The sequence below is a fragment of the Manis javanica genome, chromosome 9, assembly GCF_040802235.1.
Source record: "Manis javanica isolate MJ-LG chromosome 9, MJ_LKY, whole genome shotgun sequence".
Taxonomy (NCBI): Eukaryota; Metazoa; Chordata; class Mammalia; order Pholidota; family Manidae; genus Manis; species Manis javanica.
This window is the reverse complement of record NC_133164.1, coordinates 109,827,961-109,839,980: the sequence shown is the minus strand read 5'-3', so window position 1 is coordinate 109,839,980 and position 12,020 is coordinate 109,827,961. Positions and strand designations below refer to the sequence as shown.

Sequence of the window (12,020 nt, the reverse complement as noted above, 5' to 3'; positions counted from 1 at the left end):
CTGTAACTATGAGGAGAAACAAAAGGCCCCTGGAAGAAATGTTCACAGCCTGATGTGTGCCTTAGATATTTGCTCAGAGCACTTATGAAAAGGCCTGAGTTCTCAGATACTCGCAGGAGTATTTTGAATTGTGATTTCTTTTGGAAATGTACCTCCACCACTTCAGAATGTCTGGTAATGTGTAATTGGAGAGTGAATCTGATTTTATAAATTTCTAAGCTATACTCTTGCCTTGCTTTAAAAAATACACCTCAAATGTAGATGTCTGCTCTCAAAACTAGACAAGTTAAGCAATGGTTATTTATATGAGAGGATTGACTATGGGTTTCATTTCACAGCTGGCTTTTCCAGTGTGCTTGAAACACCAATGTCTGTGTAGCTTTTTCCTGTATCTCATGTACGGGCAGGAACATCTTCATTTCAGAGATGGGAAGGCCTTTCCCATCATTCATTCTTTGAGGCCAGTTGAGTGTTGTTTTATGTGTTGTATTATTTAGACATACATTGTCATGGTAGTGCCAGTGTATTCTATGTATCAATCACAAACAATTTTTTTAGTTATGTTTTCCCTTGAATTACTATTTCTGGTAGTTCATTGAATGTTTCTGAGTGACCCTGAAGAACTAACGTGGCTTCCAGAAGTCCTTTTGTACATCTGAAAATGACGATATTCCCCTGTAAAATGTGACTGGCAATGCTAATAATATGGTAGTGACCCCTTTGTGATACCTGAAAAGATTGTTTTTGAACCTGAAATGGACTCTATTTGGATTCCTCTGACTCACTGTATTCTACTTACACAAATGGAACTCATATTTTCTTTTTTTTTGAAAATTGAGTCTGTACTTTTGATTTAAAATATGGCTTTGTCCTGAATAGCATTACAATCTGGAGGACCTAACTGATTAACAGCTCTCATGGTCAGAGAAACCAGGGGATTGGTATTGGGAAGCATGAACTGTTTTAGAACATTTGCCTTATGTTAAGATTGAGGAAGAGGCCCTCTCCTAGGATTAGTTTTTCATAGGATTGAGGCTTGGCCCAGAGGCAGCTCCCTTTAGTCCAGGAAAAAGTTGTGTTGGGTTGACCCCATCTGCCTTCCATTAGTCTTCGTATTTTCATGATTTCCACCACCTCTTGCTTAGAAATACAAGTTTTGTTAGGACTGTAAGGATTTGCTCTCCATTTAACATATTCTAGGGAATGGTGATAATTTTGTAGAAGCAGATAAAAATAGAGAATGCTCAGACAAATCTTAATAAGCTGCTCTCAATAAGCTGTGCTTCTTATCAATAAGCCATTAAAAAGGATGGTTATACAACTTCCATTAATAATGTGGAAAATACCTTATAATATTAAGTAAAAATGTCCCAAATACTCAGGATACAAAATTCATAGATACTAAAATTACAACTTTGTAAAATAAAACAAAACAGCTATAAGGAAAAATAACTGGAAAGAACTATGCCAGAATGAGGCCATCACTGTATGAGCCTGCCAGGAGAATGGCTGGCTTTTTTCCTTTCTTCTCCCCTGTCTACGTTTTCTGTAATGGGAAGTTATACAATAATGGAAAACAAACTTTAACATGCTTTCAGTTGTAAGACTTGGTCCTTGCAAATAACTTGACTGCTTATATTTCATAAATTCATCACCATTGTGTTTCTCACAAGAAATGGCCTCGATAATCTTTGAAAGCTCTGCTGAAATTGATTGCTTTTTAGTGATCTTCATTTTCAGGATAGTTAAATCTGTATACATTTTGGAGTATTGAAATGATTGTAATTAGACTTATTTAGTATAAAAGCAGTTACCTATTTTGAACTTAAAATTAATGCCTTTACTTGTCTTTTAAAAATTGTCACCGTAATCAACGTGTATCTAAGTGGCTTCCTGTATATTTCAGGCAGCAGCTTAAATGCAATTTACAGATACTATAATGAAGTGGGAAGGAAGCCTGTGATGAAGTGGAGCACAATTGACAGGTGGCCCACACATCCCCTGCTTATCCAGGTAAGCCAGTGACAGCCAGCAGCCCTTTCCCCCCAGCTTCTAGCATGAATCAGGCTCTTGTCCTGCCTGCTTTACAGGGACAAGCCTTCTGAGCCTTGTTGCTCTCTGAAGCTGTGTGCCAGGGTTCAAAAAAAAAGTACTGGAGTCTTAATTTATTATAACAAGAGAGCATTGAAAGTTACATTCTTTTCTTTCCTTTCGATTAATACTGTTAGTCACAAACCATAGCAGAATTACATTTTGAGTTTTGTGTTTCCCAATGACCAGAAGAACGTTAAAGATTATGCAAGCTGTTTCAACTAATTTACATTCATAAACTGAACGACTGACAAATAAATCCTCTATTTTCGAAATCCTTTAAAATGTCAAACAATTTAAAAAATTTAAAGGTAATAAGTCTACATGTTCTGAAACATGAAAGTTAATGTTTCAGTTGAGCAAATTCATGCTAGCAAGTTTGAAATTTCTCCTACACAATTATATTAAGTTAATAGATGCTTGATTTTTGGAGAATCAGTTAAAAACTACAATTCTAAAGCTGACACTCTCTGCACTTAGAATATGAGAATGCTGTTGTTAGTTTCCCTAAATTATGCAAATATAATTTTGCTCTATCGGTGGGAGTTTCTGCATTTGAGTTAGTTTAGGTAGGAGAAATATTAAGTAATTTAGACTTTATGCAGTTTATGTTCACACACCGTTATGGCAAATCCGTTTGTTATTCTCTGGCAAAATACCAGCTTCACATCTTTTTAAAAAGCCTGGACTCACTTAAAGTCTGTAACCACTAGGTGGTGCTATATGTCGTTAAAAGCAGGTCAGCTCGCAACCGTACAGCCAGTGTTGCGTAGGCTGGAGTGATGTCAAGGGCTAACGCTTAGGTCGAAATCCAATTTTAGGTAAAAATAAGAGGGCGCCTTCCCTTAGGGATGGGTGTGGTTCTGATCTCGGTGTCCCGCACCCATTTGCTCTGCCGCTGGGTCCAGTCAGCACTGCCCTATGCCCCAGTGTGCCCTCACTCTTTTGCTCTGGGAGGCCTGTGACTGGAAACAGGGGTGTTTCAGGTCAGTCCTGACATGTGGCAGCAGAGAATGGAGGGATCTGCACAGCATCTGCCTTCCCTGATCAAGTGAGTAATTAGATTTGCATTAAAATTCAGCCCTTTGAAAAGAGGGGAAGCAGAAAGATGGAAAGGTCTCTTAACTGAGGAAGTCTCCATTCATAAAATGAAAGGAAATTTTAGAGGCATTTATCTGCCCTCCTGGATGGTGTGATTGAAGGCTCTGAGAGCTGCCTGCCTCTTTCATTCTGCAGAGGGATTGCACACAGGAAATACCGCAGATGGATTTTAGATGATTTAAGTAGCACGTCTGCTTGCCCACGACTCCTCAGTTTTGATGATGGCTTAGAGTCAGTTGTAAGCCATAACAAACTGTTTCCACTTGCAGTTTTGCCAGATGAGAAGAGGAAAAATACTAAAAAGTTTTTGGAAACAAAGTTTACAGATAGACTTTATTCTTAATGTTATGTAGCTTACATAAAAAGACTTACATCCAGCAGAAATTAAGAAAAACAACCAAACCCTAAAGCTAAAAATAGTTAAAAACTAAAACTGAAAATACTGTTTTGATCTGCCTTTCTACTTGTTTAGTAGTAATTACTTGAAATAGTTGTTGTACTACTTTTATCTCTAATATTGCTATTTATCCAGCTGTTGGAGTAATTGGAGTAAATCTATGTTCCAGCCTTTTTCATGATAAATGGGCTTCCTTATATAGGCTGTTGTCCAAAAATGATCCTTTCAAGTGTCCTTACTTTCCAAGCACTGCAAAGACCACCAGAAAATGTTGCTTTTGTTTCTATCTTATCTTGTCACATTTTATGCTGTAGGTAAATTATACATTTTAAAGAAAGGAATGTACTAAATTTTGAAAAGGCACCATTTTCTACCTCAGTGCATTTATTTACCAAATTTTGAGGGTCTGGAAAGATGCATAGTATCTCAAAATTGATTAGGAAACAGTTTGCTCTTTCTAGACTATTAACTATTCCCAATACCAGCAAGTACAAATGTGCATGGTCCTGGTCAATGGCCTTTATAATTAAAAAAAAAAACCCTATTTGGAAATTATTTCAAACATGCTGAACAGTTACTATATTAAGAATAGTATAAGCTGCTCTACTCTTTGCCTAGATTCACAGATCAGTAACATTTATCCCATTTGCTTTATCATTTGTGTGCCGTGTGCTGTGTGTGTGTGTGTGTGTGTGTACTTTTTTCTGATCTTTTACACCTAAAGAGCAGGCATATTCTCTTCCATAGCCATGATATAATATTCACCCTAAGTAAATTTAACATCAGTACTTAAATGTATCTAATCTACATTCATATTCCAGTCTTGTCAGTTGACCCATTAGTGTCCTTTGTAGTATTTGCTTTATAAGTCAAATGACAAAGACTGATTAAAGTGTAAGATGAAAGAAAGCCTCTTCAGATCTGGTATTTCAGCACCTATTGATGGTAATCGGAAAGTGCCAACTAGATGGGGGAATTAACTGGTTTGGTGGACAGGGATTTGGAGAGGAGGCAAGACCTGCGTTACGTTCAGAGTTCCGCAGATGTGACTCAATGGGTCCCCAAGTCGGCCGCGTCTCCCCGCCGCTGTGCATTTAGTGTGCGTACCACCTCTCATCTGTTGTCATGAAGGCTGACTTAGAATACTGGGCTCAGAAGGAAAAGGTCATAAAAATAGAACAGTGTTTTCTCATTACTATTCCTGTCTAATGTATTTTAACATGATGTGCCCGAAAGCCAAACTAAGAAAGATTTAGAAAGACCCTGTAAGCTGTTTTCCTGCTAACTGAGCAAATGAGAGGCCTTAAAACAACTTCTCCTTCCCCTCTGTGTTTCCTTTCCATCTGGAAGTGTGCCCAGGGGGAAGCAGATCCAGAGCGCTCATCTTCAGTGGGCCATTAGCGAGCGCTCGAAGTTTCCCATCAAATTCCCTAGGCCCCTGAAACTGTTATGAGCCATTCTGATGATGAACCAAAAGCGAGAGGACACTGTACTGTTGGCAGTTTTTTAAAAACGGAGTTCCAGTTCTTGAGGGCTGCTGTGAGATTTTTGGTTGTAGCTCTCATTTAAAAAATACCTTCTCTTCCTTCCATGTCTTTCTTTGCACTTCCTCTCACTGTCCTTCCTTGGTATTCCCGCAGTGCTTTGCTGACCACATCCTGAAAGAACTGGACCGTTTCCCATCTGAGAAGAGAAACGAGGTGGTCATTCTTTTTTCTGCCCACTCCCTCCCGATGTCTGTAAGTAAGAACATTCTGTTGACTGGCCTAGTGGCAGAGGGTTTCTAACTGTGGTGATGTGACCCAGGTTCCAAAACGTCCTGAGCCCAATGCAAGGATGAATGCTAAAATCTCAGACTTACCTTGGTGCTAGTTTAACTAGACTCATCTTTTGGAAACCGGTAGTTAATTCAAATGATACTGATGTGAATAGATATTGTCTTAATAAATCCCTACAAAATGATAACTTGAAGATATATTCACATATGAGAATTTTCAATAAGTGGGATAGTTCGAAGAAGACTGTTTTTGCCTGTGCTGTTGAAGGAGTTCAGCCTGGAGTTGCAGTGTGTGTGCTGTAGGGCCTCTGCTCAGACTGGGTGCTCTCAATCCCATTTTTTGTGAACTTGATAGGGACTGTTTGAATTCCAGGAAGCCATAACAATTTTTTATTTTCTGAGACAGAGGACCACAGTTTAGTGAACACAGAGGGTATCAAGTTGTGATCGGGCGGCTCTTTATTGCATCACACTGGGTGTTCACTAAAATTCTGCGTCCGTGCCACGGCTGTTGAGCGCTTTTGGAAACAAGAAGGATCAAGTTAGTGTGCTGTATGATCTGTAGAAGTGCTTGGAATAAGCAGACAGTTTTGTCAGCTCAGAACTACCATTGTGTCTTTAAAAACGTTGCTTTCAAAGCCAGAGAGGTGGAGAATTACATTTTCTTAGGTGACGTTAAGGTTTTAACTGCAGGGTTAATGGCGTTAACCTGAGTCTGGAGCCACTCTTCGAACTGGTCTCTACCGCCACCTGGTGGTCCCCGGCGTTGAGCCCTTTGCTGCTTTTCCGCTCCCACATCTCAACTAAGCAGCTGCCACTTGAGGCAGTAGGTGGCTCTGGAGATAAACTTTCTTCTGGAAGCCCGCCTGTTTCATTTTAACGACTTCATGTCCTCTTTTCTGGTATCATGCAAGTCCTCTTCACTTGTCCATCCTCCTGCTTCGCCTCCATCCTGTTTACAAGCGTCCTAAGTGTGGTGAGACCATGTCCTAAGTGCCGGAAGGGCAGCTCTTGAAGGAGGAAGCAAAAATCTGCACCAGAGCGATTCCAGGTGCCACGTTCTTCCTCGCCCTCCGCCTCGCTCCCCTTGCTTTCCCTTAAGGACACAGCGTGCTGCGTCCAGGTGTTTTGCTGCCCAAGGGCCTGCGTGGGACTGAGGAATGCCATGAAGGGGCAGGAAGACAGTGGGATGTCGAGGAAAACTGTCCTAGCAAGCTTTTCTTTTCCCCTACATTTGCTTCTCATGATTTTCTTCCTAATGACTTTCAGAAAACTTTTATTATTCCAAAGTAATTTTCGACTTACAGAAAAGTCGCTCCCTTCCCTTAGCCCCCAGTGTAGGCGTCTCCCGTAGCCACAGTACCGTGGTGGATCTCAGACCTGTATGGTGGGCAGTTCTAGTAACAGAAGGCCAGGCTCCCCTGGGATCTTGCCACTTCTTCCACAACCGTCCTTTTTCTGTTTCGGGGTCCAGTCCAGGATCCCACGTCGCTGTCAGGTCTCCTGCCATCTATGACAGTTCCTCATACTCTCCTTGTCTTTTGTGACCTTGATGGTTTTGAAGATGGTTTTGTAGAATGTCAGTTATTTTGTAACTTGCTCCTCCTTGTGGGTGTGTCTGTTTTCTGGTGATTAGATGGAGGTTGCATATCACTGGGAAGAAGACCCCCCAGTGATCTGCCCTCAGTGCACCATTAGGGGGCACACGAACCTAGTAGGTCTTCCTGCTTCTCAGGTGGTGTCTGCTGGATCTGTACAGTGTAAAGTGACTCTTTTTACGTGAGACTATGCAAGTGTCTTATTGTCCCTGAGACCTAGTCCCCTGATGTCGGCACCATGGTGGGTCTGGCCTGTGGCAATTATTTGTTCTAATGGCAACTTTATATTTCCTTCATTCCTTCTATTTGTGTTTTGAATGGCTTTTTCGCTAACTTTTAGTAATATTATAAAATAGTTCATCAGTGTATCCTTTCAACAATACTTACTGAGCACCTATTATATTCCAGCCACTGTTTTATCCACCATGATAAGATATAGGACTGAAAAAAATAAACAAAACTCTTCCCCAGAGAGTGGGGAAAAACAGATAATCAGCACAATACATAAGAAAATAGTCTGGTATATTACAAGGTAATAAATATTATGGGAAGAAATAAAGTAGGACCAGAGGGTTAGGGGGTCAGTAGGAAACTAAATGTTGAAGTAGTAAAACTAAAATTTCTACTGAACATTTTCAAAGGTGTTAACAAGCTTTTCCATCTGGAGCATTTGCCAGACATCCTCTGTGCACAGAGCATCCATCCATAGTCCTTTGGGAAGAGTGGGAGGCAGAAAAGAATTAGAAGCACAGGTGTATTCTCGAGGAGCCTGGGGGCTGGGCACATGGGCTGCTGCTTTCCTGTCTCTCACTGCAACGTCTGCCTGGGCCCCATGGACTCAGTAGTTCTGTATGCTGTGCATACAGCACTCTTTCAGCTCCTGTTCTAAAACCAGCCACTCAAGTGACTGCCAAAGTAAGACATCTCGCCCACGTTGTCTCTTCCCTCCCAGCTTTTCTGTGTCATTTTCCCTGTTTCATACTGGGGGACTAAGAGACCCGTTGTCCATCGTTACACGTTGTCAGTCTCTCATGAATAACTTGGACTATTCTTAGGGACCTTAGAGACAGTTGAATGCAGTGTTCTTTGGCTCGTGAGGAAACACACGTAGGGAAGTGTGGTGATTGCGCTCTAATTGTATGACCATTCATGAGGAAGACAGGAGAGAGCTCCAGTCCAGGGCTCACACCTCTCACTGTGCCGCCCGAGGCTCTCGGAACCCCCCGCTGTGTTGGTGACGGAACACCCATGTGTCTCTGCTGCAGGTGGTCAACAGAGGGGACCCCTATCCTCAGGAGGTGGGCGCCACTGTCCAGAGAGTCATGGATAAGCTGGGTTTCTCCAATCCCTACCGGCTGGTTTGGCAGTCCAAGGTAGGTGGCTTCCACATGTGTGCAGCCAGTCAGGTCTTCTGAGGATGTCTATTTTAGGACTTAATCATAAAGCAGTTAGAACTGGCTTTCATGTGGACAGAACGTTATGTAACTTGATTGCTCACCATGAGCAGAAAGAACTCTGCAGTAGGTAAGACGGAGGGGAACTTCAGTGGCTATTGAATTCCATTGTTTGATGTGTTATTTTTAGTTGTAATGACAGAAATTGTTTATATTTTTCCAACTTCTAGAAGGATTTAAGCTTCATATGGAAATACCAAAACCCATTAAAGCCAGTGTGCAGTGTGACCGACTCTCCTACGGGGAGGCGTGGGTGTCTGGGGCAGGGGGCTGTGGTGTGTCGCAGCACAGTGGGAGGGGTGGGTCCTCTGTTTGTGTGTCCTGCTTTCTCCTAGGTCGGCCCGATGCCCTGGCTGGGTCCTCAGACAAACAAGACTATCAAAGGGCTTTGTGAGAGGGGGAGGAAGAATATCCTTTTGGTTCCGATAGCTTTTACCAGTGACCACATTGAGACGCTGTATGAACTGGACATCGAGTACTCTCAAGTTCTAGCCAATGAGGTAAATGTGATTTGTCTTAAAAGGAAACTTTCTCTACAGTGATCTAATTGTATCATTCAGAAATACGGTTTGGTATATATGTTTGCATGTACTGTAGCCCCATTGTTCTAAGTAATAATTTAATCTGAATAATCTGAACACATCAAGTTAATTCCATGGCAGCAGTGGGAACCCACTTTTGTGCCTGTATGAAACAAGGTAGCCAGGGATCTCTGCAGGCAGCATGATTCAGTTTACTTTGAGTTGCTCTGTTATTGAAAGTAATAAAAACTGTATTTCCTTTAAAAAAAAAATTGTATTTCTCACCAGTTGACAGGAAAAGAATTTTATAATTCCTTTTCTTTGCCTAATAGTGCTCTTTACTCCGGGCCATTACACTGCTTCTCTCTGGGTTTTGAGGCTTACATGAGTCAGTGTCTTTTAGGAGAAGACCATGGAATGAACACTGAAACAGTGTTATTGTAATTTCCTTGACCTCTTTTTATGCACTCACTTAATTAGCTGTTTGCTGCCGTGTTGTGATCAATCTGATTACTGAAATAACAAATACCATCTGTGGTGTCTTGTATCATAAGATGGATGTGAATTGTCATTCAGAGTAGAGAAAAACTATTGTTCACCTATCTCATGGCTTCTGAGGGCTGGTCTGAAACCTGCATCCAGTTTACAGCATTGTTTGTGTGGGAATCGTGAAAGCTTTGGGACCCAAAAAGCCCTTCCTGCCTCAACTTCTGCTGGGACTCCTGGCCCCAGTCATCCCCCATGGGTGATGGAGGCCTGGCCTCAAAGGATGCTCCCCCCTCTCCAGGGCTGGGGGACAGGCGCAGGGCAGGTTGGAGAGTCAGCTGGGAAAGCTTCAGCCAGCACCCAACCCCACAGGTTTTTTTATGTGCATTCTGGTCATCAGTCAGACATTGATGAAGTTAAAGGGCACCTAAATTACTTGTCAGTAGTTCTGATAAAGAATTTATGGGAAAGTTGTAATTGGCTAAAATGAGATGCAGGATTGTCTGTGGATTTCATTTAATGGTGCCTTTGGAATCCTTTAATGACTTGGCTAATCGTGAGCTTGCTAAAAAGACCTCAGTGCAAATATAGTTCACGCCTGGGTGTTTGGGAGTGATATGAAATTGTTTTGGATGATAATTCTCATTCTTTCTATTACTAAACCATAGTCAGTCCTTAGTAATCAAATGGATCATTAGTCACTAATAAATCAGCCCATACAGAGAATAAAGAAAACCATCTAGCTACAATTTATTTCATTATTTTGATGGGGTAATATACCGCATTTAAAACAACTAACTTTATTTAAAGAGTAGTTTGAGTTTTCCTGAAATAGAAATTTTCCTTTTTGATAATAAAAATAATAAAGATCAGACAGTTCAGAGATGTGTGCCATAGAGAGTAGAACCCACTTAGACCCTTATGCCTGAGAGGTAGTATGTTAATATTTAATAACAATAAGTTCCTTTCTCCCTCTAAGTGTGTTTTTTATGAAAATGCCCTTTTACACATTTAACAAAAATAGTATTTTACTCATGCTGTTTTATGACTTTTTAAAATAATATATTATGGACCCAAATCAGTAAAATAGAATTAGATCTATATAATTATTTTTTATAAACCTTGATTAGTATACATTTAAGATGTTTCTATTTTTTACTTTCATTAACTGCTCTGTAATCATTTTCCTTGGGAGAATGCCTATAAATGGAATTTAAATATTGATAAATACTTTACTGGATTGCCCTACAGAAGTGTGTCCTTTAACCCTCTTGCCGACGGTGTTCAAGAACACTGCTGACACCAGTTAGCTTGCTGTTACCCACTTCTCCATGAAGTTTTAGAATACAGTTTCTTTTTAAGTTGAGAATCTAGGTGTTTGCTGAATTTGACCATCTTTCCCATGCCAGTCTCCTGATGTTAATGCTAACTTAAAAAATAAAGCAATTGAAAGCCATCAGCATTTCAGAAAGGGAATGAGATGATCCTAACTACCTGAGTCAAAAATAACTAGATGTTTCTCAGTTATTTGGGGAATAATTAACTGGAAATTTTTGGAGAGGATTACACAGATGGTAGTGAAATAATCCTCAGGTTTTTAGTTTAGAGTTTTCTGTGTAAGAGTGTATTTGAAAACCCAACTGCACTGGGTCTAATCTACATTCAGAATACATTAGATCAATTTACCTCTTTGATACTTGGAATCAAAACAGGTATAAAGGTTTACTTCAAGCAACATTCTGCTTAGGTAGAGTCTGTCATCGTATGTGTTAGGAAGAATAAAAACAAATGGTAAGCAGATTTAAATGACTTGACAGTTCTATCAAACAAAAGCTCCAGTGGTTTGGAAGCAAAGCCCCGATGGGAGGGAATGGGGCGGGTGGCGGGGAACAGGAACTGAAGGGCTGTTCAGTGACGAGAGGAGCGCAAAGCCACATGTGCCCGGTCCCATGGCTATTTTTCATTTCTGAGCAGCCTGGAAATACTTTTGAAGTAAGACTTCAAGTTGTGTAGGTATATATGTGTGTGTATTTATTTATTTATTTTTTGTAACAGTTTCTTAAAAAGAAAAGGAAAATAAAATATGTTTTTCTTCCCTTTTCTCATCTGATTCAGTGTGGAGTTGAAAACATCAGAAGAGCAGAGTCTCTTAATGGAAATCCATTGTTCTCTAAGGTATCTGCAGCGTTACAACCATTTTAGTAGAACATATCAAAGAGTAATCCTCTGAGAAACTCTTACAGAATATTGGTTTTCTCACATATTAGAACATTTTGAGTCCCAATTAATTACAAAAATAAAATCGAATTCCTCATACTCTTGCTCTTTTTTCCTTTAGATAGCCCCAATTTCTTATTTCTACCCACTTATAACTAGGTCTAATTTAACATCTGCCTTTCAGAGACAAGGTTTTAGCAGGTGGAGTAAGAGGATTTCATTTTCTAAAATCTCTGTTTTAACTTTTCTCTAAGCCTAGGATTCTTAGGAAAGGAAGATATTATAGAATTTGGCTCAAAGGATTCATAATTCAGATTAAAAGAAACCCCATGCCATAGCGATCATCTGGGCAGATGGGAGGGGGAAGTGCGTGGGGAG

At 40.5% G+C, this 12,020-nt stretch overlaps 1 protein-coding gene across 1 annotated transcript in view; it reads left to right on the top strand.

The window, feature by feature from the left end:
- Positions 1-12,020, top strand: part of FECH (ferrochelatase) — a 35,566-nt gene that overhangs the window by 17,920 nt on the left and 5,626 nt on the right. The window contains exons 6-10 of the mRNA XM_017679434.3: positions 1,907-2,013; positions 5,230-5,328; positions 8,230-8,337; positions 8,754-8,918; positions 11,541-11,600. Of these exons, the coding sequence (XP_017534923.2) occupies positions 1,907-2,013; positions 5,230-5,328; positions 8,230-8,337; positions 8,754-8,918; positions 11,541-11,600 (539 nt within the window). The remainder of the gene's footprint in view (positions 1-1,906; positions 2,014-5,229; positions 5,329-8,229; positions 8,338-8,753; positions 8,919-11,540; positions 11,601-12,020) is intronic.